This window comes from Pipistrellus hanaki, assembly GCF_964339955.1.
Source record: "Pipistrellus hanaki genome assembly, chromosome: 15".
In the NCBI taxonomy this organism is placed as follows: Eukaryota; Metazoa; Chordata; class Mammalia; order Chiroptera; family Vespertilionidae; genus Pipistrellus; species Pipistrellus hanaki.
Genome location: NC_140517.1, coordinates 29,440,384 through 29,468,273, shown reverse-complemented (window position 1 = coordinate 29,468,273; position 27,890 = coordinate 29,440,384). Strand labels below are relative to the sequence as shown.

Sequence of the window (27,890 nt, the reverse complement as noted above, 5' to 3'; positions counted from 1 at the left end):
TCAAAATGACGTAAAAACACAAATTTGGACATTAAAATTTATTTGAATTTAAATTAAAAATGGAAATATTCTACTTAAATAATAATTCATCTGGGTCTTCTTGTACAATACAAACTTCTTCCATGGGAGTCTGCTGATTTTGAGGCCAGCAACTCTTCTCACATGTGTAAATTAGAACTGTTCCGAATTCCACAGAAAGACCTGAAAAATATAACAAAGTCAGGATCCCAGCTAAGAGCAACCGTTAGGAGATACATTCAATATTTGAGTTTGCTTAGTGGATAAAGTCCACTCTGAGCAAGATTGTTTAGGTTCGTATTCCAGCTCTACCACCTTGAGCAAGTGACTTCACCTCTGTGAAATAATGATTGAATTCATCACAATGTGGTGAGGGAGATTAAACTAGTCCAGCCGAAACCGGTTTGGCTTATCGGCTTGTGGCCTGAAGGGTCCCAGGTTTGATACCGGTCAAGGGCAAGTGCCTTGGTTGCGAGCACACCCCCAGTGGGGGATGTGAGAGGCAGCTGACAGATGATTCTCTCTCATAGATGTTTCTAACTCTATCCCTCTCTCGTCCTCTCTGTAAAAAATCAATAAAATATATTTAAAAAAAATAAACTAGTCCATGTAAGATACAACAGATCCTGGCACACGTTATGTGTTTACCATCAAACAAAGAGGTTAGTTAAGTAACTAGACGAAAATAGAAGGGAAGGAGAAAGATAGCTCAATATCAGGATATCTGAGACAAGAAGTGATTTTAACTTACAATCTGAAAAAATAATTATGTAAAGCAAAAACAGTGCTCATTAACTTTCAGTCAGAAAATAGTCACACTCTTTCCTACATTAAGTGACCATTGATAACAAAAAGCACATTTAACAGGAAAATATAATTAAAAAATAAACAAAAATCTAAACAAGTCTTCACTACAGCTGTCTAGACTATCTGACATTTAAAAATACATAACTCCAACAGGAACACACCACCAACATGAAAGGACTCAGGCAAAAAATAGTAAATAAATCCTAAGAGCTTATAGAAATTCATCAGTGGATGGAGCCATGAAGAATGGTACCAAGAAAACATGAGCAACACACCTCTTGCTAATAACAGACAGGACAACAGGATGAGGTGGATAACTGGTTTGAAGCAACTAAGGGGGAAAAATGTAGACAGGTTTAATGGAAAGAAAATGATCAGAGCCAGGCGACAGAAGGCCAAAATAGAGCTGATTTTGGGGAAATAACCTCGTGTATCCGAAATAATTTCTAACAAGCATGTGCAAAAGCATTTGCAGAGGACAAGGGAAGGCTGGAGCCTCAGAACTATTAGCCACCAGGTTAGGAAAAAAGGCAGTACACAAAATAAAATCCCGCCTGGCCGGTGTGGCTCAGTTGTTGAGCTTTGACCTATGAATCAGGAGGTCATGGTTAGATTCCCAATGAGGGAATATGCCCTGGTTGTGGACTTGATCCCCAGTGTGGGGCATGCAGAAGGCAGCTGATAAATGATCCTCTCTCATCACGATGTTTCTGTCTCCCTCTCCCTTTGCCTTCCTCTCTGAAATCAATAAAAATAAAAATGAAATAAAATACCAAGTACTGCCTAACTGATTTGGCTCAGTAGATAGAGCATAGGCCTGCGGACTGAGGGGTACCAGGTTCAATTCTGGTTAGGGGCATGTACCTTGGTTGCGGGCACATCCCCAGCAGGAGGTGTGCAGGAGACAGCTGATCGATGTTTCTTTCTCATCGATGTTTCTAGCTCTTTATCCCTCTCCCTTCCTCTCTGTAAAAAATCAATAAAATATGTTTTAAAAAATTAAAATAGCCGAAACCGGTTTGGCTCAGTGGATAGAACGTCAGCCTGTGGACTGAAAAGGTCCCGGGTTCGATTCCGGTCAAGGGCATGTACCTTGGTTGCGGGTACATCCCCAGTAGGGGGTGTGCAAGAGGCAGCTGATAGATGGTTCTCTCTCACTGATGTCTCTAACTCTCTATCCCTCTCTCTTCCTCTGTAAAAAAATCAATAAAAATGTTTAAAAAAATTAAAAAATTAAAATAAAATACCGAGTACCTGAGTAGTGTACCTGAAGGTTGAACTAAGAGATCTGTCACAGTTGGGAGTTTATGGAGGTAGTCAGAAAAAGAAGAAATATATGAAGGTCAAAACAGCCCAGTATACATCTAATGAAAAATATCAGAAAGCACAGGAACAGAAAAGACAGGTGAAACCTAATTATAGGCAGAAAGGAAAAACTCAAGAGAATCTCAATGAATGCAGAGGAAAAGGAAAAAGATGTTAACATGGATTTCAGAGGGGTAAGGTGACTAAAGGAACTGGTGTTGCTTCAGCAGAAAAGCTACATGTAACAAAGGATATTCGGAAATTAAAAGAAAGGAAAATATATCGGTCCAAAAACCTACCTTGTCCCATGATAAAGAGATTATAGAACAAAAAAGCTTTTCACGAAGATGGAACCAAAGCGAAGAAGGAAGCCCCTGCCCCTCCCAAAGCCGAAGCCAAAGCAAAGGCTCTGGAGGCAGAGAAAGCCGTGCTGAAAGGCGTCCACAGCCACACACACACACACACACACACACACACACACACACACACAAAAAGATCCGCACGTCACCCACCTTCCGAAGGCCAAAGACACTAAGGCTCCGGGGCAGCCTAAATATCCTCGGAAGAGCACACCCAGGAGAAACAAGCTTGACCACTATGCCATCATCAAGTTCCCCTGACTACCGAGCCAGCCACGAAGAAGATAGAAGACAATACACTTGTGTTCATTGTGGATGTCAAGGCCAACAAGCACCAGATCAAACAGGCTGTGAAGCTCTATGACCTTGATGTGGCCAAGGTCAACACCCCGATCAGGCCTGATGGCGAGAAGAAGGCATATGTTCGACTGGCTCTTGACTATGATGCTTTGGATGTTGCCAACAAAATTGGAATCATCTAAACTGATTCCAGCTGCCTAATTCTAAATATAAAAATGTTACACTGTAAAAAAAAAAAAAAAAAGACAGCAAGATGTAACTAGTTTATAGTGACTGGACTTCATGGATAAAGAAAATTCTGCCCTCTAGTAACTGACATGAGGAAGGCCTTTACTTCTTTTTGTTTTTTTAATCCTCACCTGAAGATTTTTTCCCCTCTTTTTTTTTTGAGAGAGGGAAACAGGTTGTCTCCTGCATGAGCCCTGACCAGGGCCTGGGCCTGGGCCAGGGAGGAGCCAAGGTATGTGCCATTGACCAGAATCGAACCTGGGACCCTTCAGTCTGTAGGCTGATACTCTATCCACTGAGCCAGACTGGCTAGGGCTTCTTTTTGTTTTGTCTTAAGATTTAGTGTATGTATGTGTGTGTGTGTATATATATATATATATATATATATATATATATATATATATTCTTTTTTTTATTGATTTCAGAGAGCAAGGAGAGAGAGGAGATAGAAATATCAATGATAAGAGAGAATCATTGTTTGACTGCCTCCTGCACAGACTTTTTTATTGATGAGAGAGAGAGAGAGAGAGAGAGAGAGAGAGAGAGAGAGAGAGAGAGAGAGAAACATGTTGAGAGGAACATGGAACAGTTGCTTGATGGAACCCAAAACCTAGGTATATGATCTAGGGAATCTAACACACAACATTTTGGTGTGTGTACTGGAGGGCACTCCAACCAACTAAGGCACCCAGCCAGGGTCTTTTCATTTTTTTTTTCTAAAAATTTATAAAAATAACTATAATCATGTAAATGCAATTTCTAAAAGCATAATACATTTTTATTATAGTATAATGAGATGAAAATAAAATAAATTTAAATATATCTTTACATATGGTCAGAGAGGAAGGGAAAGGGAGAGAGAGTAACATCAATGATGAGAGAGGATCACTGAATGGCTGCCTCTTGCACACCCCTCCCTTACTGGGGGTTTGAGCCCGCAATCCAGGCTTGTGCCCTTGAACGGAATAAAACCCAGGACCCTTCTGTCTGCAGGCCTATGCTATATCCACTGAGCCAAACCAGATAGGGAGAAATAAAAATAATTTTAAAAACAAAAAATAGTGTGGCTTTAAATCAACTATATTGTTATCAGTGCATTCATATTAGATTGATTGGATTAAAAATTTCCTTACTATAATTTCAATTTCCCAAATTTTCTGTAATATGATTATATTTTACTAGTAAATAAAAGCCTTTCATTTTATTTTATTTTTTAAAAGTTTCTTTCTTTCTTTTTTTTAAATATATTTTTATTGATTTTTTACAGAGAGGAAGAGAGAGGGATAGAGAGTCAGAAACATCAATGAGAGAGAATCATCAACCAGCAGCCCCTTGCACACCCCCTACCGGGGATGTGCCCGCAACCAAGGTACATGGCCTTGACCCGAATCGAATACGGGACCTTTCAGTCTGCAGGCCAACGCTCTATCCACTGAGCCAAACCCGTTTCGGCAATAGCCTTTCATTTTAAAATAATTCCAATTTAGTGCCATAAATTCACAAACTCAAATTAATAAAGAGCTTATTACCTAAATCAGCACTTCTAAGCATGTTGATCAGTGCTGGCATAAGCTGAAACTCAAATGTCCTTTGGGCTCCACAGTGGCTGCAGGCTGGGAGCTCAGTGACTTCTGAGGGGGGGCAGGTCAAAAACAGTGGTTGTCCACTCCAGGAATACCTAGGGCACGGAAACAAAAAAAAGCACAGAGTCAGGACCACATACAGGTCACATTCCAACGTCTAAGCACTCACTTTGCAAACTTTGTTTCTTTCTTGCAGAGTACCAGACCTAAGCCAGAGAAAAAGAAAATCCACAGGCACAAAATAGCAGCAGCAAGCATGTAAAGCAGTTTCCCCCTAACTTTTGACATATGTGTACCCCTTTTATAATTTTCATAACGCTGAGTACCCCTTGTACTCATGAGAACGTAGAATTAGGCCAGCTAAGCACAGTGCAGTGCATATCCCCACCAAACTCCGGTGCAACGCGTACCCCCACCAAACCCTTCCCGTACCCCTGGGGGTACACGTACCACACTTTGGGAAACACTGCTGTAAACCATGGCAAGATATCTGAAGTTTTATCAATACTTGATTCAAAGTTTGGATGAAGGCACAAAAGCCAATGTGGAACTGAATCTAACTAAAAATGCCACAAAGCCCATAATCAGCTCAACTGCAAATTAAATGGACTCAGACCTCCTCACTACTGGCATGCCCTTCTAAGGAGTAAATATTTACTTCACTATCTACCTTTCTTCAACATACAATTCCTGGCAAACAATTTTTAAAAAAAGTTATTAGATGTGCAAAGAAATGCAGAAAAATTTAATCCATAAGGCAAGTCAATACAAGGAGACCGACACATAGACAAGATAATGGTATTATCAGACAAAGATTTTAAAATACCAATAATACACATGAAGAGAATCTAGTAGAAAAGGTGACCAAGCAATAAGCAGATTAGGCATTTAACACAAATGGAAATGTGTTATCATTTGATATCACTAAAATAGAAATGTGATATCAGAAATAACTTCACTCAGTAAAGGAAAACAGTAGACTGGAAAAAAACAAAAAACTTGCATGTCTGAGAAAAATATAAATATCCAAAATGAAACAAAAAGTGAAAATTTAAAACAAAAGGAAAAAAAGCTTTAAAAATCATGAGACAATTTCATATAATCTAACATGCAACTCACTAGAGTCCTAGAAGAAAAGATAGAAAAAATATTTGAAAATGACCAAATTTTTTCCAAAATTGATAGAAAGTAATCAACCCATAAACTCAAAAAGCTCAGCAAATCCCAGGCAGAATAAATTGAAATACACAAATTCTAAAGTATACAAAGTATAAATATGTTAAAAACAGAACCAGAAACAATAAGAATTAATTTCTAATGAATACAATAAACCAAGTAAACAACAGAACAAAATCTTTGCAGTACTGAAAGATAAAAGTAAAAATATACATGTAATAAAAATGTCCATTAAAAGAAATAATAAGCCCTGACCAGTTTGGCTCAGAGGATAGAGCGTTGGTCTGTGGACTCAAGGGTCCCAGGTTTGATTCTGGTCAAGGGCATGTACCTTGGTTGCGAGCACATATCCAGTAGGGAGTGTGCACACCTCCCACTGGGGATGTGCCCGCAACCAAGGTACATGCCCCTGACCAGAACTGAACCTGGGACCCTTGAGTCCGCAGGCCGATGTTTTATCCACTAAGCCAAACTGGTCAGGGCAAAATATATTTTAAAAGAAATTTTTTTTAAATGCATTTTTAGACAGACATAACCTTAAATACTGTCTCCAACAAGTCTTCACTTCAAAAAAAATTAAAATAAGTTCTTCAGACAAATAACTCCTGGAAGCTCATATCTGCATGCAGAAATGTAGAGCACCAAAAGGATCAATAGGTGAATAACCATAAAAGCCCTTCTAACAAGTATTTTTATTTCATTTTATACACATACCTTTCTTTTATTTAAAAACTATTGATTATTTCAAGCCAAAATAAAAATGTTTATGGGGTATATAGCACCTATAGAAGTGGATACATGAAAAGAAGACCACAAAGGGCAGGGGAAGGTAAATGGGAATCATTGGATGGGTTCTCAAGTTCAGAGTGGTAAACTAAATGAAAGTCGATTGTAGAAAGTCAAAGCTGTATGTTATACAGTAATCATTAAAGCAAGCACTAAAAAGGCCACAGAGCTATTATAGAAAGTTAGGAAAGGAGATAAGATCATAAACATCTCCCCTGATGTGGTTCGGTGGTTGAGCATCAACCCATGTAAATCAGATGTCACTGTTCAATTCCTGGACAGGGCACATGCCTGGATTGCAGGCTCCAACCCATTGGGGAGCGTGCAGGAGGCAACTGATCAATGATTCTCTCTCATCATTGATTTTTTTCTTTCTTTCTGTCCCTCTTCCCTTCCTCTCTGAAATCAATAAAAATGTATTTGAAAAAAAAAATCATAATCTAAAAATACTCAGTGGAGAGAGCATTGGCCTGCATATGGAAGGGTCCCAGGTTCGATTCTGTTCAGGGGCATGTACCTTGGTTGCAGGAACATCCCCAGTGGGGGATGTGCAATTCACTGAAAAGAAGGTTAACCAAAATGGAAAAGAGCAAAATAAAGGGAAAAAATCCCATTCCAGAATGATTAAAATTAACCCATCACCAGTAATTACATTAAAGGACTAAAAACCACATTGCGCTGGAGGTGTGCTGAGTGGTTAGCATTGGCCCTTGTATCAAAAATTCTCAGGTTTGATTCCAGGTTAAAGGCACGTACCTGGGTTGCAACTTCGATCCCCAGGCCTCCTGTGGGAGGCAACCAATCAATGTGTTTCTCTCACATTGATCTGTTTCTCACTCTTTCTCTCACAACCCCGGGCCCTCCCTTCCACTCTGTAAAAATCAATGGAAAAAATATGTTCAGGTGAGGATTACAAAAACACACACAAAACCTGTAAAAGGCAAAAGGCAAACAGCCTGAAGTTTAAAAAGGCAAAACCCATTTATTTAAGTTGCTTAAGAAAAATATTTTAGATATTACCTCACACCTGTTAGAATAGCTATTATCAAAAAGAAATAACAGGACAACCAAGATGGCGGCATAGGCAAACACCTGAACTTGCTGCCGCGCACAACCATATCAAAACTACAACTAAAAGACAAACGGACATCTTTCAGAACCTTGGGAAGGCTGGCTGAATGGAAATTCTACAACTAGCTTTTTTCCAACAAAACACCAAAGGGCGGATGATGCCGGTGCTGCGGGCCGGGCCCGGAGGCCCCGGGGGCCCCAGAATAGGAAGTCATGGCAGCTTCCGGGGAGGATTTGGCAGCGGCCTCCGGGGCCGGGGCCGGGGTCGGGGCAGGGGCCGAGGCCGCGGAGCTCGTGGAGGCAAGGCCGAGGACAAGCAGTGGATCCCTGTCACCAAGCTAGGCCGCCTGGTCAAGGACATGAAGATCAAATCCCTAGCGCCGAAACCAGTTTGGCTCAATGGATAGAGCATCGGCTTGGGGACTGAAAGGTCCCGGGTTCGATTCCGGTCAAGGGCATGTACCTTGCTTGCGGGCACATCCCCAGTGGGGGGTGTGCAAGAGGCAGCTGATCGATGACTCTCTCATCTATGTTTCTGACTCTCTATCTCTCTCCCTTCCTCTCTGTACAAAATCAATAAAATATATATTATATATATAAAAAAAAATCCCTAGAGGAGATCTACCTATTCTCCTTGCCCATCAAGGAATCTGAGATCATTGACTTTTTCTTGGGGGCATCCCTCAAGGATGAGGTGTTGCAGATCATGCCTGTGCAAAAGCAGACCCGTGCTGGCCAGAGGACCCGGTTCAAGGCATTTGTCGCCATTGGGGACTACAATGGACATGTTGGTCTGGGTGTTAAGTGCTCAAAGGAAGTAGCCACTGCCATCTGCGGAGCCATCATCCTGGCCACGCTCTCCATTGTGCCCAAGCGGCGAGGCTACTGGGGAAACAAGATCGGCAAGCCCCACATGGTTCCTCGCAAGGTGACTGGCCACTGTGGCTCTGTGCTGGTGCGCCTCATCCCTGCCCCAGGGTACGGGCACTGTCTCCGCCCCTGTGCCCAAGAAGTTGCTGATGATGGCTGGTATTGATGACTGCTACACCTCGGCCAGGGGCTGCACTGCCACCCTGGGCAACTTCGCCAAGACCACCTTTGATGCCATCTCTAAGACCTACAGCTCTCTCACCCCAGATCTCTGGAAGGAGACGGTGTTTGCCAAGTCTCCCTATCAGAAATTCACTGACCATCTTGTGAAGACTCACACCAGAGTTTCTGTGCAGAGGACCCAGGCTCCAGCTGTGGCCACCACATAATTAATTTTATAAAAGAAAAATAAAGTGACGATTTAAGCCTGCTTTAAAAAAAAAAAAATCTACAACTAGAAGGAAAGAGAAAAGTGTGTTGAGTCCAGTAGGAGGTGAGGGGATGTGGAAGTGTGGAGGTATGGAAGAGCATGCGTGCACGAAAGGGGCTGGTAACTGAGTACACTGTTGTCTTTTTCAATTGGGAGGGAGATACAAGCTCCTGACTGCTCTGAACTCCAGTTCTGGGCGAGACTCTGGGGACCCAGACTCATATGGAGAGAAATTGGACTGACTGGCATCGGCCAGAATATGCGGGCAGCTTTCTCTCATAGGGGCTTGCAGAGATCATCGTTCCTGCATGGTGCTGTGGGACACAGAGACCCAGAGGCCTCTTGGGGTAGGGCTGATGGTCAGCCATTGCTGTTTGCTCCGCCCCCTGGTGATTCCCTGAGGCCCCACCCCACCCAATTTATAACCACACCCAAGCAGAGTACAGAGGCTTTTGCATATGAATGGACTGGCCTTTTGCAATCTAAAACCTAACAAACTGCAGCTGGGTCAGAGAGCCCCAGAGCCTCCAAAAGAAGGCCCAAGGCTGGACAGCAGCCTGCATTGCTTCACAGCTGGGCCTCATCTGGGCACCTCCAAACCCCAAACAAAGAGGAGGAATCTGCAGATCTCTCTGTAGCTCCTGCTGGGTGGCCTCAGGCAGTGGCTGACTTTGCACCTCCTTGGAGATCCAAGAGCCAGTGTACCCAATAGTCAGAGTGAGACCATTCAGATTACAATGCTTCACATCCATAAGAGACACTCAGGAGGCAGTCTCAGTGAGTGCCAAAGCCCCACTAAAGCAAGTCCTGCCCCATAAGGGCGTCTCTAGTCTCTAGCACAGAAGTTCTCCCATTGCAGACACAACTGGTCCTCACTGCCAATTGGCCTGGAGGTCAATTCCTCCCAATGATACCAACAGCAATTAAGACTTAACTACAAGACTGTGCAAACAGCCCACAAAGGGGTGCACCAAGAGTGTCCACCTCTGCCTATCAGCAGATGAGTGAACTAGAAAACTGTGGTACATATATACAATGGAATACTATGCTGCTTTAAAACAGAAAAAAATTCTTAGCATTTGCAGCAGCATGGATGAAACTGAAGAGCATTATGCTAAGTGAAATAAGCTAGTCAGTGAAAAAGAAATACCACATGATTTCACTCACTTATGGATAATAAAGAACATTATAACCTGATGAACAAAAAGATTGATACAGAGGCAGAGAAGCATCGAACAGACTGTCAAATTACAGCGGGAAGGCTAGGGATGGGGGAGGCAGGTAAGAGGTCAACCGAAGGATCTGTATACATGCATATAAGCAGAACCAATGGACACAAGACACTGAGGGGTGAGGACATGCATGGGAGTAGGGTGGGGGATATGGTCAAATGTAATACTTTAATCAATAAAAAAATTAAAAAAAAAAAAAAAGTGTCCACCTTAGGAAATTAGGGAGGTTGAGCCACTGGGCCCTATAGGAAACCTAGCACACAAAGTCACTCTATCAACACAGGGAAGCAGCCAAAATGCAGAGACAAAGAAACAGGTCACAAATGAAAGAAATGAAGGAAAGCAAACCACTGGATATAGAGTTCAAAACCACAGTTATAAGGTTTCTCAAGAATCCTCTAGAAACCTCTGAGAAATTTAGTGAAACCCTCAAGGATATGAAAAAGGACCAACTAGAAATTAAGCAAACACTGACTGAAATAAATAATAATATACACAGATCCAACAATAGACTAGAGGATCCCAAAAATCAAGTCAAAGATTTGAAATACAAAGAAGCAAAAACAAACAAACAAACAAAACACACCCAACCAGAAAAGAAAAAAGAATCCAAAAATATGAAGATAGTGTAAGGAGCCTCTGGGACAACTTCAAGCATACCAGCATCCAAATTATAGGACTGCCAAAAGAAGAGAGAGACCAAGATATTGAAAACACATTTAAAGAAATAATGACAGAAAACTTCCCCTACCTGGTGAAAGAAATAGACCTACAAGTCCAGGAAGCGCACAGATCCCCAAACAAAAGGAATCCAGACACGGCCCGAGACACACGCTCCACTCGGGAGGCCACAACGCTGTTCTCCCACCTGCAAGATGCTGGCTTCCCCTCCAGTTCACAAGGTGAAGATTTTTGTATGTGTTATTGCTGTCGTTGCTATTATTGTAGGTGTTGCTCTTATTGTAGCACACACTCAAAAAACGTCAAAACATTCCCATACTACAAATTGTTCAAGACAATGGATTGGAGTAGAAGATAAGTGTTTCTATTTTTCTGAAGATACTAAGAATTAGAAAAGCAGTAAAATGTTTTGCAGTTCACAGGGATCAGAATTTGCTCAAATTGATACACAGAAAGAAATGGACTTTTTGAAGAAGCACATAGGAACATCTCAGCACTGGATTGGGTTGAGCAGAAAACAAGGAGAGTCTTGGAAATGGACAAATGGCACCACATTCAATGCTTGGTTTGAAATTGATGGGAATGGATTATTTGCTTCTGTGAATGCTGAAGGAGTTTACAGTTCAAAGGGACTTGTTGATATCAAGTGGATTTGCAGCAAACCTAGATTTTAATATAGAAAAAAAAAACACCTGGGAAATGATTATCATAGTTTGGGAATAGACTAGCCCTGGCTGGGTAGCTCAATGGGTTGTGGGTTCCTGCTCAGGACAGATACCTAGGTTTCAGGTTAGATTCCAAGTCAGGGCAAACTCAGGAGGAAATAGAATGATGTTTCCCTCTCCCCTCTCTCTCATTCTCAAATCAACAAACAGATCCCCAGGTGAGCATACAAAAAATAAAAATAAAGTGAAAGACTGAAGTTATTCTTCACTTCTGAGGCTGTGAAACGGTAGCAGGATAGGAAGAATTTAGGGAAAACTCCCAACAAGTAAAACGAGGAAGCTGGAGGGGCATCATAGGAGGATAAGCCTCTCGGTTATCTCATCAAAGCCCCCACCTCCAGGCACGATCAAAGGGAAACAGTGTATGTCAGAAAAAGCTCCTGAGGTGGTCACGGAAATCAAAGCTACAACCAGATCAATCCCAGATGAAGGAAACATTGACCAGAGAAGAAGATAAAGGGGGGATGAATGGTAATGGAAGAAGGTTTGCTTTGGGATGGTAATCACAACACAATACAGATGATGCACTGTAGAATTGTATACCTGAGTCCTGTAGAATTTTATTAACCAATATCACCCCAAAGTCAATCTAAAAATGTCACCATTGCTGAAGCTGGTTTGGCTCAGTGGTAGAGCGTCGGTCTGCAGACTGAAGGGTCCCAGGTTAGATTCTGGTCAAGGGCATGTACATTGGTTGCGGGCACATCCCCAGTAGGGGCTATGCAAAAGGCAGCCGGTCGATGTTTCTCTCTCATCGACGTTTCTAGCTCACTCTCTTTCCCTTCCTTTCTGTAAAAAAATCAATAAAATATATTTAAAAGTAAATAAATAAAAAATAAAAAATAAAAATGTCACCATTGTAATGAAAGCTGACACTGTAAAAAGAAAGGGTGGGGTGAATGAACTTCCAAAATGGACCATATTGGAAACAAGAACCTCTCTCAACCAGAAGGTGGAGTCAGAATTTGGTGTGACAGAGTCCAGAAACAGCCCATCCTTAGAAACACATAAAATCCCAAGAACTGACTGATATAGTGTACAATTCACTCATAAATTGGCTTACATCCACTCCGGGGTAACAAGACCATAGCTCAACCCTTGACTTGTCTCTAGAAACCTGAGTTCTAGACTCATTTTCTACCTAAATAAAGCTTGCTTTTCTCATTCAAAAAAAAAAAGGAATCCAAAGAGGACCATGCCAAGACAAATCATAATTAAAATGCCAAGACCAAAAGACTAAGAGAGAATATTAAAAGCAGGAAGACAAAAACAGTTAGTTACCTACAAGGGAGTACCCATATGACTGTCAGCTGATTTCTCAACAGAAACTATGGAGGCCAGATGGGAGTGGCAAGAAATATTCAAAGTGATGAATAGCAAGAACCTACAAACAATATTACTCTTCCCAGCAAAGCTATCATTTATTTATTTTTACTTTTTAAAATATATTTTATTGATTTTTTATAGAGAGGGAGAGAGAGAGTTAAAAACATTGATGAGAGAAAAACATCAATCAGCTGCCTCTTGCACACCTCCTAATGGGGATGTGCTCGCAACCAAGGTATATGCCCTTGACCGGAATCGAACCTGGGACCTTTCAGTCTGCAGGCGGACACTCTATCTGCAGAGCCAAATTATTTAGGGCGCAAAGCTATCATTTAGAATTGAAGGTCAGATAAAGAGCTTCAAAGATAAGAAAAAACTAAAGGAGTTCATCACCACTAAACCAGTATCATATGAAATGCTGAAGGATATTATTTAAAAGAGAAAGAAGAAAAACAAAAAGATAAAAATTATGAACAACAAAGTGACAACAAATACATATCTATCAACAAGTGAATCTAAAAAAGTGAATAAAAAATCTGATCAACAGAACAAACTGGTGAATATAATAACACCAGGGCATAGAAAGGGAGTGGACTGACAATTCTCGAAGGGAAAGGAGTGTGGGGGGTGCGGGAAGAGACTGGACAAAAATTGTACACCTATGGACAAGGGCAGTGGGGGGGTAAGGAAAGGGGTTGGCGTGGGAACCTGGTGGGGGAGAGCTAAGGGGGAAAAAAGATGAACAACTGTAATAACCTGAACAATAAAGATTTAAGAAAAAAAAGAAAAGAAATAGCCTGGCCTGTGTGGCTCAGTAGGTTGGATGTCATCTGCGCACTCAAAGGTTTTGGGTTCGATTCCAGGTCAGGGCACATGCTCAGGTTGAGGGGCACATCTCCAACAGGGGTGTGTAGGAGGCAGCTGATCCTACTTCCCTTTCACATGGATGTTTCTCGCTCTAAAAGTCAATAAAAAATTTTTTTTTAAAGACAACTTGGCTCAGTTGATAGAACGCCAACCTGCGGACTGAAGAGTCCCAGGTTCGCTGAAACCGGTTTGGCTCAGCAGTAGAGCGTCAGTCTGTGGACTGAAAGGTCCCAGGTTCAATTCCCATCATTGTTGCGGACACATTGTGCAAGAGGCAGCTGGTCGATGTTTCTCTCTCATCGACGTTTCTAGCTCTCTCTCTCTCTCCCTTCCTCTCTGTAAGAAAAATCAATAAAATATATTGAAGAGTCCCAGGTTCGATTCTAGCCAAGGGCATATGTCTGGGTTGCGGGCTCAATCCCCAGTAAGGGGCGGCAGGAGGCAGCCGATCAATGATTCTCTCTCATCATTGATGTTTCTATCTCTCTCCCCTTCTCCCTTCCTCTTTGAAATCAATCAATATATATATATATATATATATATATATATATATATATATATATATATATATGTGTATATATATATATTTTTTAAAGGCAACAGAAATATTGATGAGGGTATGGAGAAAAGGGAACCCTTGTACACCATTGGTGGGAATGTAAATTGGTGTAACCACTATGGAATACAGTATGGAGGTTCCTCAAACATTCAAAAGAAATCTACCTAAGTATAGCCAATGGATACAAAACTCTGGGGAGGGAGGGCATGTATGGGGGGGGGGGGGGCCAATGGTAAAATATGTTCACAGATAATAATTTTTTAAAAAAAGAAAAGAAATCTACCATGTGATGCAGCAATTCCACTTCTGGGTATTTATCCAAAGAAAATATAAACACCAACTTGAAATGATACGATGCATCCCCATGCTCATTGCAACATTATTTATACTAGCCAAGATATGAAAACAACATAAGTGTCCATGAATGGATAAATGGATAAAGAAATTACAGTATGGTTTGGCTCAGTGGATAGAGGATTGGCTTGCGGACTGAAGTGTCCCAGGTTCAATTCTAGTCAAGGGCACATGCCCAGGTTGAAGGCTTGATCCCCAGTAGGGGGTGTGCAGGAGGCAGCCCATCAATGATTCTTTCTCATCATTGATGCTTCTATGTCTCTCTCCATCTCCCTTCCTCTCTAAAATTAAAAAAAAAGAAATTGTGGTATAAGTATATGTGGGTATACATATGTATGTATGTATGTATATATCCTATATAATAAAAGCCCAGCAACAGAATGGCAGAACAACCAGAAAGACTGGTCGACCAATCACTATGATGCACACTGACTACCAGAGGGCAGACTCTCAACGCAGGAGCTGCCCCCTAGTAGTCAGTGCACTACCAGAAGGGGACGGCCGCTCAGCTGACTGGGATGAACGTCTGCTCTCGCTGCAAACCCCGGACCAACGGGCAGGAACCTGGGCTGCAATCGTCACTCCTCACCTCAGGTCGTCTGTCTCTCCAGCAAAAAGGGCAGAGAGCACCGGGGACCCAGCTTTGAATCTATTTCTGTGTCGGCTCTCTTTATTTCATATATTTCTCAATCCCCGGCCGCCTCTTCCAAGAAAACACAGGAAAAAACCCTTCTTGGGTTAGGCAGAACTTTCTTAAGCAAAACAAAAACAAAAAACCAGCCTCTCCACCATCTAGGAGCCTGCTGGGAACAGGAACTCTAAAACAACAAATATGTCTGGAAGGCTGCTAGCTGTAAGCAGGGTCTCTAGAACCAGAGGGAGCACACAGCTGTTCTTCCTTGTTTTTTTAATTTTTTATTGATTTCAGATAGGAAGGGAGAGGAAGAGAAAGATAGAAACATCCATGATGAAAGTGAATCATTGATTGGCTGCCTCGTGCACGTCCCTTGCTAGGGGTTGAGCCCACAACCCGGGCGTGTGCCTTGACCAGAACTGAATCCAGTACATTTCAGTCTGCAGGCCAAGGCTCTAGCCACTGAGCCAAACCAGCTAGGGCAGCTCTTCTTAAAACCGAAGGTGCTTATGCTCTATGAAACTGAAGTCTATGTAGGAAACAGATGTGTGTAGGCAAAAACCAACAGTGACTCCTGATGGGAAGCCTAAGGAAATCAGAACAATCTGGGGAAAGGCAAAATCCTCATGGAACAGTGGCATGGTCCGAGGCAAATTCTGAAGCAACCTTCTGTTAAGGCCACTGGACACAGGATCTGTGTAATGCTGTACTCAAGGACTTAAATTTATTAAGAAGTAAAAAATATAAGAGGGGATAAAAAAACCCAAACTGTTAAGTTGGAATTGATCAAAATTTAAAACTTCACCTCAAAAGACCCCATTAATAAAATGACAGGCAAACCATAGAAAGGGAGAAAATATTTGAAATGTATATATAACCTCAAAAATAATTCATATTCTGAAAATATGAGGAATTTCTATAGTTCAACAACAACAACAAAAATGACCCAATAAAAACATGGGGGAAAGATCTGAACTGATACTTTCCTAAAGATGACAGACAGAGATGGAAAACAAACACTCAAAAAGATGGTCAGCATCATTAGTCATTAAGGAAATACAAATTAAAACCACAAGGAAATACTACTAATACACATCATCTAATATGGTTAAAATTAAACACTTACCATATGCAGTACTGGCAAGAATGTGGAAGAACTAAAATTCATTCTGTTTTTGTTTCTTTTTAAGGCTTTTATTTATTTTTTAAGAATATGTTTTTATTGATTGCAGAGAGAGGAAGGTAGAGGGAGAGAGAAACATCAATTGTCAGCGGCTTCCTGCATGCTCCCCACTGAAGATTGCTGGAAACCTAGGAATGTACCAACCCTGAATTGAACTGTGAAATCCTGGTTATTGGGTCGATGCTCAACCACTGAGCAACACTGGCCAGGCATAAGGTTTTTATTTATTTACTAGCGGCCCGATGCACGAAGATTCGTGTAAGAGCCAAAACCGGTTTGGCTCAGTGGATAGAGCGTCGGCCTGCGGACTGAAGGGTCCCAGGTTTGATTCCGGTCAAGGGCATGTACCTTGGTTGCGGGCACACAACCAGTGGCGAGAGTGCAAGAGGCAGCTGATCAATGTTTCTCTTTTATCGATGTTTCTAACTCTCTATCCCGCTCTCTTCCTCTTTGTAAAAATCAATAAAAATATATTAAAAAAAAAAAAAAAAAAAGATTCATGCAAGAATGGGCCTTCCTCTCCCTGGCTGCTGGCACCGTCTTCACTCTAGCCAGAGCCGCCTTTCCGCCGTCCCATGATGCCCAGAGGCCCAGAGCGGCTGTGGTGGTGCAAAACACCTACATCCCACCCTGCCCACGGCACTCGGAACCTGCGTATACAAATTAACCCACCATCTTTGTTGGGTTAATTTGCATACTCACTCATGATTGGCTGGTGGGTGTCGCAAAGGTACGGTCAATTTACATCTTCCACTTTATCATTAGAGGCCCAGTGCACAAAATTTGTGCATGGATAGGGTCCCTGGGCCTGGACAGCTATCAGGGCCAATTGGGACCTTCCGGCTACCAGCTAGGGCCTTCCTTTGTTCCACACCGCTGCCCCCTGGTGGTCATTGCACACCATAGTCAGCAATCAAAATCCTAAAGGGACACTTTGCATACAGTGGTGCCTCGCATAACGAACGCCTCGCACAGCGAACTTTGGACAGGTTTTTCATGAAACCATCGGCCAAAAAGCAGAAAATGGATGAAGATGTGCAAGATTCGGTAGACTCTACTTAAGTCTGTCTTAAAATTAAAAAAATGTGTGTGTTTTTTTTTAAAAAAATTATGTTTTTAGATGTATCTAAATAAAAATATGTCATCTTAGCATATTTTTTTTTATGTCATCTTAGCATATTTTATGATACAGAACGAATTATTTTTTTTAACATGTATTGTTATGGGAAAACGCATTTCACATAACGAACTTTCCGCATAACAAGCTTGCTCCTGGAACGAATTAAGTTCGTTGTGTGAGGCACCACTGTATTAGGTTTCTTTATATATAGAAGATATAGAACATTTTTACATATATTTTTACTGATTTCAGTAATGCAGCACTAAACTGTGCAAAACTGGAGAAACCAAGATGGCAGCATAGGTAAACACCTAAACTGCAGCCTCGCACAACAATTTAAAAAATACAACTAAAAGATAAAACAGACATCATCCAGAACCACAGGAGAACTGACTGACTGGAAATTCTACAACTAGAAGGAAAGAGAAAACCACAAGGAAAATCAGAGGAGCTGTAAAAGCCTGAGGTATGGAGACACGGACACGAGCATGCGGAGAGGATGGAGCCAGAGAGGACGGGGCAGCTGAGTGCCTGGCTGGCGTTCTCTAGCGGGAAGGAGATAAAAGCTCCGGACTGTGCTGAACCCCAGCTCCAACTGCACTGAATCCCAGTTCCGGGCAAGACCCTGGGAACCCAGCTCATACAAGGGGAATCTGGGCCATAAGGTGGAAACTCAGAGGAGTGGCAAAAGGCAGAGCTCTGGAGGCACGCACGTGAATGTATGCAGAGGACCGATGGTTGACTGTGCCGCTGGATTCCCCTAGCGGGAAGGACACAAAAGCTTTGGACTGCGCTGAACGCCACTTCTGACTACACTGAACCCCAGTTCCAGGTGAGAATCTGGAAATCCAGATTTATTGGGGGAGAGACTAGACTATCTGGCAGCAAGAGAAACTCGAGGGCTGCTTTCTCTCAGAGGTGCTTGCAGTGAGTACCAAGGGACACTGAGGGACACTGAGATGCAGGAACCTCATAGGGTGGGGCTGATGGGAAGCCAAGACTGCAGGCACCACCCTGAAACTTCACCCCATCCAAACTGAGCACAGAGGCTTTTGCAATTTTGCAAGAATAAGGCTGCCTCCTGGTGTAGACACAGCTGATCCTCACAGCCAATTGGCCTGGAGGTCAACTCCTTCCACTGATACCAACAACAATCAAGACTTAATTACAACAAGGCTGTACACACAGTACAGAGGGGAGCGCCAAGAGTGTCCACCTCAGGTAACTGGGGAGGCTGAGCCACTGGCCCATATAGGACATCTAGCACACAAAGCTACCCTACCAACTCAGGGAAGCAGCGAAAATGCGGAGACAAAGAAACAGGTCACAAACAAAAGAAATGGAGGAAAGCAAACTACTGGATATAGAGTTCAAAACAACAGTTATAAGGGTTTTCAAGAATTTCCTAGAAAAGGCCGATAAATTTAGCCAGACCCTCAAGGAAATGAGAGAGATCCTTGAAGATATAAAAAAGGATCAACTAGAAATTAAACATACACTGACTGAAATAAAAAATATTATACAGACACCCAACAGCAAACTTGAGGAACGCAAGAATCAAGTCAAAGACTTAAAATACAAAGAAGCAAAAATCACTCAACTGGAAAAGCTAAAAGAAAAAAGAATCAAAAAATTTGAAGATAGTGTGAGAAGCCTCTGGGACAACTTCAAATGTACCAACATCAGAACTATGGGGGTAGCAGAAGAAGAGAGAGAGCAAGATATTGAACCTATTTGAAGAAATAATGACAGAAAGCTTCCCCAATCTGGTGAAAGAAATAGACTTACAAGTCCAGGAAGCACACAAAACCCTAAACAAAAGGAATCCAAAGAGGACCACACCAAGACATATCATAATTAAAATGCCAAGAGCAAAAGACAAAGAAAGAATCTTAAAAGCAGCAAGAGAAAAACAGTTAATTTCCAACAAGGGCACACCCATACGATTGTCAGCGGATTTCTCAACAGAAACTATGCAGGCCAGACGGGAATGGCTAGGAATAGTCAAAGTGATGAATAACAAGAACCTACAACCAAGAGTACTCTACCCAGCTAAGCTGACATTCAGAATTGAAGGTCAGCTAAAGAGCTTCACAGATAAGAAAAAGCTAAAGGAGTTCATTAACACCAAACCAGTATTATATGAAATGCTGAAAGGTATTCTTTAAGAAGAGGAAGAAGAATAAAAAGGTAAAGATAAAAATTATGATCAACAAATACATATATATCAACAAGTGAATCTAAAAATCAAGTGAATAGCTGAAACCAGTTTGGCTCAGTGTGGATAGAGCATTGGCCTGTGGACTGACAGGTCCCAGGTTCGATTCCGGTCAAGGGCATGTACCTTGGTTGCGGGCACATCCCCGGTAGGGGGTGTGCAAGAGGCAGCTGATTGATGATTCTCTCTCATCGATGTTTCTAACTCTATCCCTCTCTCTTCCTCTCTGTAAAAAAGCAATAAAATATATTTAAAAAAATAAAATAAAAATCCAGTGAATAAAAAATCAGACGAACAGAATAAACTGGTGAATATAATAGAATCAGGGGCATAGAAAGGGAGTGGATGATAACTCTCAGGGTGTGGAGGTGTGGGAAGACACTGGACAAAAATCGTACATCTATGGATGAGGCCAGTGGGGCGGGGGTAAGGGAAGAGGGTGGAATGGGAACCAGGTAGAGGGGGGCTTTGGGGGAAAAAAAGAGGAACAACTGCAATAATCTGAACAATAAAGATTTATTAAATGTAAAAATAAAATTAAAAAATACACTTGTGAAAAAAATAGTAATAAAATAATAAACTGTGCAAAACTGAAACAAGTTGGATGGGAACACTTAAATACCCAATAATATATCTATAAGCAATGTCAAAAAAACAAACAAATCAAGAAAATTAATTATAATAATAAAAGCTAACCTCTGTAATATAGGGTGTCCCCAAAAATATATATACACTATGTATCAGCTGATAGCACAATTAAATTTTAAAAAAAATTTTTACTGATTGCAGAGAAGTGAGAGGAAGAGAGCTAGAAACATTGATGATGAGAGAGAATCATTGATTGGCTGCTTCCTGCACACCCCCTACTGGGAATGGAGCCAGCAACCCAGTCATGTGCCCTTGATCAGAATTGAACCTGGAACCATTGTCTGTAGTCCGACACTATCCACTGAGCCAAACTGGTTAGAGCTGATAGCACAATTTTGTAAATGAAATGTATTTTAATAAACATTGACTTTATAATTATTTAAAGTGCATATATACATTTTTAGGGATACCCTTGATAAGAGTTCCTAAAAATCAAAAGGACTAAGAAGTTATGGTAAAATAAGTAAAGGACATGAATAGATAGAAATGATTCAAAACATAGAGAAAGACGCCAATAATAATAATAATAATAATAATAAAATAAGATTATACCAAGATGCCCTTTTACCTTGAATTGGTAAAAACACAAAAGCATGAAGCTCACACTATTGGTAAGGCAATAGGAAAACCAGTAAGAATTAAACTTTGATATATCACCAGTAGGAATTGAAATCCTAAGGGAGTCATTTTGGTGCTATCAATGAAAATTACAACTGCATACAGCTTTTGCTTAACTATGCCACCTCAGGGAATTATGCTACAAATATAATTGCATACACACAGAATATCATAGGTGCAAAACTGTTCATTAGTATAATTTATAATAGCAAAAGTTTGGGAATAACATTAAATGTCCAAGAAATTCTGACAAGGAACTACATAGTATTATAAAGGTTTTCTTAAAACAAAATTCTCAATGCACTACAAAAATACAGTACTCTTAAAAAAAAAATAAACTACAGTATTCTTGCTGAAACCGGTTTGGCTCAGTGGATAGAGCCTGTGGACTCAAGGGTCTCAGGTTTGATTCCGGTCAAGGGCATGTACCTTGGTTGCAGGCACATCCCCAGTGGGGGGTGTGCAAGAGGCAGCTGATCGATGTTTCTAACTCTCTATCCCTCTCCCTTCCTTTCTGTAAAAAATCAATAAAATATATATTAAAAAAAATACAGTACTCTTAGATACAGTGTAGAGTTAAAAAAGCAAGGTCCAGAATCTGCCTCAAATAATAATAATTATATTTGCTTATACATGCATAAAAAAACTGTAAGCACACATAGGAAACTAACAAGTTGGTACCTCAGTAGACTGTGGATGGCAAGAAAGGAATTATTGTATTTATACATATATTCATTTGTTCACATTTTTATATTTTTGAAACTTAGGAATATAGGACCTATTAAAAAATTTAGTTTAAAAAAAAGCAGGAAAACATTTTGAATAATGTTTAATATACAACAAACTTTTAATATCAGTGAATGTTTATTGAAAAAGAAAAATTAATACTATGATCCCAATTATATTTTTAAAAAATACACAATACATACCTGCATCCAAATGCATAAGAAATAAGTGAATGTAACATACTAAAATATTAGCTTCAGTTTGAGGAATACTGGTTTTCTCATTTTACTTTCCTGTGTTTTCCAAACTAACATATGAAGAGAAACAATAAAATTGTACCTTTACCTCAAAATCTGCTCCTGACAAGCAGAAATTCTCTTCATGAATTTGTAAAATATCTTATCTCCACTTTTAATTATGGTCTTCTCATATTTTTCATTACCATCACTAGGAAGACTAAAAAGAGAAGCAGAAAATAGTTTTGAGTGTCTATATCTAGAGAATTATTTAGAAGAAGGTAATTAAAGCCGGGACCGGTTTGGCTCAGTGGATAGAGCATCCGCCTGCGGACTGAAGGGGTCCTGGGTTCGATTCTGGTCAAGGGCATGTACCTTGGTTGCGGGCACATCCCCAGGGGGGGTGTGCAAGAGGCAGCTGATCGATGATTCTCTCTCATCGATGTTTCTAACTCTCTATCCCTCTCTCTTCCTCTCTGTGAAAAATCAATAAAAAAAATTTTAAAAAAAAGTTTAAAAAAAAGGTAATTAAAAAAAATTTTTTTTTTAAACCAAAGTCAACATATGCAAACAATTTAAATTATAATGTATAACAATAATCCCCATGCCCACCCTCTTCCCATGCCCTGCTCCCTAACCATTTTCAACTCTGGAATAATTGTTTGCAATGTGAAGTCATTGTGCCCAGTGACTCCTTCCATTTCTGTCTCCATTTGGATTATTTTCGAATACCAACATGTCTTTATGCAACCCAAAATTATTCTGAAAAAGCTTATGAATGGAAGAGCTCTGGTACAGAACCAGGTCATCTCCAAATATCTTGTAATTATAACAGCAAAATAACCATGCTTATGTCTTTAGAGGACTTTGGTTTATATAGCCCTTCAAGACCTACTCTCTCACTTGACTCCCAAAACCATCCTATATATTATAATAAGAGAGGAATATGCTAATTATCTGTTACTCCTTAGCCATTAAGTCATAACGACTGGATCATGGATGCGAACTACAAGCCGGTGTTGAAGAGCTACAGGAGGGGGCAGGGCAGCAAGCTGGGGGGGGGAGGGGGCAGGGAAACTACAGGAGGGCAGCATTGAGCTACTGGCTACAAGCAGGTGGCAGAGAGCTACAGGAGGTCAGGGCAGCAAGCTATGAAGGGGGTAGGGGAGCTACAGGAGAGTGGGGCAGCGGGCAGAGAGCTATTGGAGGGTGGCAGTGAGCTACCGGTGCACAGGGCTACTAGTCTGATGATAAGACAATATTTGTCAAAGTCACTTTCATTTTACATATCAGAACAGAAGTTCATCCAACTGAGCTACACTGGCCAGGGCACAAATAGCATTTTTTATTTTTTAATATTTTACTGATTTTTTACAGAGAGGAAGAGAGAGGGATAGGGAGTTAGAAACATCGATGAGAATCATCGATCAGCCGCCTCCTGCACACCCCCCACTGGGGATGCACCCTCAACAAAGACACATGCCCCCGACCGGAATTGAACCTGGGACCTTCAGTCCAAAGGCCGAGGCTCTATCCTCTGAGCCAAACCAGTTTCGGCACAAATAGCATTTTTCTAATTGTCTCAGCTATACATTTAGAAGCAGAAAACAAAAGATAGTGAACACATTTTCTTCTGTAAATAGCCAGCATCCCTAACTTCTGTTTTCTAGCTAACTCAAGAGATTGTAGCAAAACAGTCTTAACACAGACAAGTTCTGCCTAAAAAGGTTTTCTCACGTATTTGGGTAAAACCAAAGGGTATCTACTGTGGCAGCTTTCTGATCAAGTCACCTCTTAACCTCCGCTGCACATTCTCACCTTTGGGAAAGCAACTGTTCCATGTCAATTCCTTCTCGCTGTTGATAGTCCCTGAGAAGGCTCTGAGCGTGATCTAGACTGACGACGTCTCTGTAATCCTCCTCCTCTACCACACAGATGTAGTGGGGCAGGAACTGTGGCACGACGGAAGGCAAGGCCATTCCTTCCCCAGGAGGCACAGGAAGAGCGGCATTCGGGTAAGTATCCTGAAGGCGGAGGTCTTGGAGCTGGACAGTCCAGTCTATGTCTTTGGCACTGTTAGAATCATTTCCAAAATCCAAGGTAAGTTGTGGTGAAGGCGCCTCCTCATTGTCACTTCCCCAGTCATCCGCACCTTCACACCAATCCTCAGCTGCAAGGCCATTTTCCTGTTTCTGGAAGAACATCCAAGAATGAGGTCTAAGCACACCTGGGTGACCTGACCTATTCCCTTGGCTTCAGCCACTCATCCTTTCACCTCCCTGAGGGAGGTGTCACACAACCACTTCCCTTCCAGCACAATCTGATTCACTTCATGGACCTCATTTATTTACTCAAAAGCATGTTGGAGGTGGCAGATAGTGTTTTTCCTCTTTAGGGGCAGTACGGCAGATGCAGGCCAGTGTCTTGTTCAACCACCTGTTCCAAACTCTTTCTGTTGTGCTTCATGTATTGCAGAATCTAAGAATTACCTTTTCCAGACTGTCTAGCAGCTAGGGGTGCAAATATGATCAGGGGTCTGCTAATCAGGTCCACTAAAGAGAAAGACGAACTTGAGAGGCCCTGAAGCAAAACTCTACAGATGGAGACAGAGCATGGCTCTGGAACAGACGTTCTGACAGGGCAACTACCAGTTCAGGAGCCCACGCCTCAGCATCCTGACTGCAGCAGAGGTAGCACAGCAGCTCCCTCACAGAGAGGTGTCATTCTGGAGGTCATTCCTGGAGTTGCCTTCTCCAGCCTGTCCAGTAAGTTAGCAAAAATCTAATGTTAAATCTCATCTTTAAAAAGACAAATTGCTTGTCTATTATCTGCAATTGAACCCTGACAAAAATAGGCAGACATCTTTTTATCCCCAGTACTGCCAGTACTGTGCCTGGCACATATTAAGAACCCAGCATCTATATAATAAAAGCGTAATACGCTAATTAGACCAGACAACCTTCTGGACAAAGCCGGGCTGCGAGGGAAGCCTGGGTCCCAGTTGCCTGCTAGTGGCTGGAGGAAAGCCCAAGTCCCGGCTGCCAGAGGGAAGCCGTGCAGGCAGCCAGGGAAAGGAAGGCCTTCTCTTACACGAACTTCGTGCATCATGCCTCAATTACACACACACACACACACACACACACACACACACACACATATCTATAGAGAGAGAGAGAGCGCGCGCAACACTTACACGAACTTCGTGCATCATGCCTTAAGTACACACACACACACACACACACACAACACACAGAGCGCGCGCGCGCGCGCGCAACACTTACAGGCAAAGAGAGGCTGAAATTTGTTCTGCTGCTACCCATTTGCCTGACTTTTAGATTATTAAATTCAGAGTTCATCTTATTAAATGAGTTATATACATATATACATATCACAGTAAGAATATTTCCTATAAACACATGTACATTCATACTTCTTCCCAAACAAAAAATCAGTAAACTATGTGCCTCCAAACCTTCGGTGTATATTAAAAGACACAACTAACAAAACCTTAAGGAGATAGCATTTTATGGTTCAAAAAAGAACAAAACACATTCCAAAGAACACGGCTTAATTAAGTTTGCCTTAAACGATATTCTATAAAATACCCTCAAATCACAGCAACTTTTAACATGCACAACCGCTTTACCTGAGCGTCCGGCACTTCTTTCTCTCGCATCTGCAGGAACTGGGAGCGGAACACCTGCCAGCTTCAGGGTAAAGATAACCGCGGTGAGGGCTCCGCTCCGACCGCCAGCCCGCTCACCGCCCACCCCAGGGCGCCCAGCGCCTCCCGCCTACCTGCGCGCCCCGCCGCCGCACCCGGGGCGGGGGCAGGCGAACACGTGCAGCAGCCGGTGGAACGAGGAGCCCTCCAGCGGGCAGTACACCTGCACCACCAAGGCCAGCGGCTGCCGGCAAGGTTCACACACTGGCCTCGGCGCTGCTACCGCGGGCAGGGCGTCCTAGGGGCGGGGGGCGGCGCTCAGACCCGGACCGTGCCCGGGACGAGCCCACCCCCTCACCCCGCACCAGCACCCGCCGACCCGACTCCGGCGCCCCGCCTCACCGGAAGGCCGCCCAGCTTGCTAGCAGTCCAGGCGCCTGGCCCTGTGGGGCAGCCGCGCACCGCTGCGTCAGGAAGACCGAGCAGTACTGGCTTTGGGACGGCCGCCATGACGACGGGGCACCCACGTGGAAAGAGGCGCTACGGAAGCCCGGAAGGTGCGCCCCGCTGCGCACGCGCACCGCCTACATCAGCGAGCCGGCCCCGCCCCTTAAGGGGGCCGCCCCTTCCTGAGCATGGCAGCGGAACTGGGGACTGCTGCTGTGCTGGGCTCAAAACCGGGAGCCCCAGGCGTTTATGTGCCTCCAAATGCACTGCACTAGGAGGTACGCACACTTATGAAGTGATATTTCCAAAAAGTTTTACCTGAAATAAGCGAGATAATAGTATTATGGTTAACAAGAAAAAACAAAGTTCGTAATTTTTAAAAATACTTTTTATTCATTTTTTTTTTTTTTTTTACAGAGGAAGGGAGAGGGATAGTTAGAAACGTCGATGAGAGGAAAATATCAGCTGCCTCTTGCACGCCCCCTACTGGAGATGTGCCCGCAACCAAGGTACATGCCCCTGACCAGAATCAAACCTGGGACCCTTCAGTCCGCAGGCGGACACTCTATCCACTGAGTTAAACCGGCCAGGGCAAAGTCCGTAATTTTTAGAGATACACATAAAAATGCTTATAGATGAAAGGATGTATCTGAGACTTGCCAAAACATGATGAAGGGGTAGATGAAACATGAGTTGTTAATTACTGAAATTTGGTGTCAGGTACCTGGAGGTCTTCTATACTGTTTGTTATAGTTTGAAGTTTTCCAAAATACAGTTTTTTAAATGCACAACCTAGGTGAACTTGTGCAAGAAGCCAGACACAAAAGGCCGCATTCTGGAAAAGGTGAACTTTAAAGATAAAGAAATCAGACCACTGATTGCCAGGATTTGTTCCGGTGGCAGATAGATATGAGCTGGGAGAGGCGGCTGGGGCTTGGAGGAAGTAAGTGCCAGACCTGACAAGCTGAAAACAAACAATGGAGGTGGCAGGCCTTTATGTGAGCAGGAAAGATTCAGACCTCTCCAGGATGAGGTCTAACTGGTGGCATAACAACTAGACGAAGGAGATACATTTTTTTTGTGTGTGTGTGTGTGTGTGTAAGGGAGATGGGGAATAAGGGAAGGGAAGACTTACCAAGGGGCACTCCAGTCTAGGGATATAAATATCCAAACCCCACCCAGGCAGGACATTCAGTTCCGTTTTAGCCAGCTTAGTTGCCAGCTCAGGTTCTCTCTGAGTGCATTGCTTTCCTACAAATAATTCCCTGCCTTGCCCTAACCGGTTTGGCTCAGAGGATAGAGGTCGGCCTGCGGACTGAAAGGTCCCAGATTTGATTCTGGTCAAGGGCATGTACCTTGGTTGCGGACATATCTCCAGTAGGGGATGTGCAGGAGGTAGCTGATCAATGTTTCTCTCTCATCAATGTTTTTAACTCTCTATCCTTCTCCCTTCCTCTCTGTAAAAACTCAATAAAATATATTAAGAAAATAAAAAATAATTCCCTGCCTGTTTCTGCTGTCTTGTATTGAATTTATTTGTACAAGTGAGATGAAAACAGGAGATGCAGAGGACTGTTTCTGGCCAGAGACCCCCTTGTCCACCGCTGACAGGTTAATCACAAACGGGTCCCAGGAACTACTTTGGGTGGTGAAATGCTATATATCTCAACTGTGTGGTTAAATGACTGTATACATTTGTAAAAATTCAGAACTGTACAC

At 42.3% G+C, this 27,890-nt stretch overlaps 1 protein-coding gene and 2 pseudogenes across 3 annotated transcripts; 2 read left to right on the top strand and 1 right to left on the bottom strand.

Moving 5' to 3' along the window:
- Positions 1-23: 23 nt before the first annotated feature.
- PDCD2L (programmed cell death 2 like) lies at positions 24-26,515 on the bottom strand. The gene is made up of 7 exons (XM_084905163.1): positions 26,127-26,515; positions 25,859-26,022; positions 25,707-25,767; positions 23,879-24,252; positions 22,170-22,280; positions 4,547-4,695; positions 24-201 (listed from the first exon to the last, which is right to left on the bottom strand). The coding sequence occupies exons 1-7, from the start codon at positions 26,232-26,234 to the stop codon at positions 71-73; spliced, it is 1,098 nt and encodes a 365-aa protein (XP_084761289.1). The 5' UTR covers positions 26,235-26,515; the 3' UTR covers positions 24-70.
- Positions 2,277-3,325, top strand: LOC311633776 (large ribosomal subunit protein uL23-like; annotated as a pseudogene). Its single transcript has 2 exons — positions 2,277-2,324; positions 2,456-3,325. The product of its transcript is annotated as a large ribosomal subunit protein uL23-like (transcript).
- LOC311633775 (small ribosomal subunit protein uS5-like) lies at positions 7,792-8,900 on the top strand (annotated as a pseudogene). The gene is made up of 2 exons: positions 7,792-8,022; positions 8,244-8,900. The product of its transcript is annotated as a small ribosomal subunit protein uS5-like (transcript).
- Positions 26,516-27,890: the final 1,375 nt, after the last annotated feature.

Excerpts from the sequence above, each read along its gene's own strand:
- PDCD2L (XM_084905163.1), bottom strand. The coding sequence starts at position 26,234 with ATGGCGGCCGTCCCAAAGCCAGTACTGCTCGGTCTTCCTGACGCAGCG. Across the intron at positions 25,768-25,858 it reads TGCGGCGGCGGGGCGCGCAG|CTGGCAGGTGTTCCGCTCCC; the intron begins GTAGGCGGGAGG and ends TTTACCCTGAAG. Across the intron at positions 4,696-22,169 it reads TGTCAGGAGCAGATTTTGAG|GTATTCCTGGAGTGGACAAC; the intron begins GTAAAGGTACAA and ends TCCGTGCCCTAG.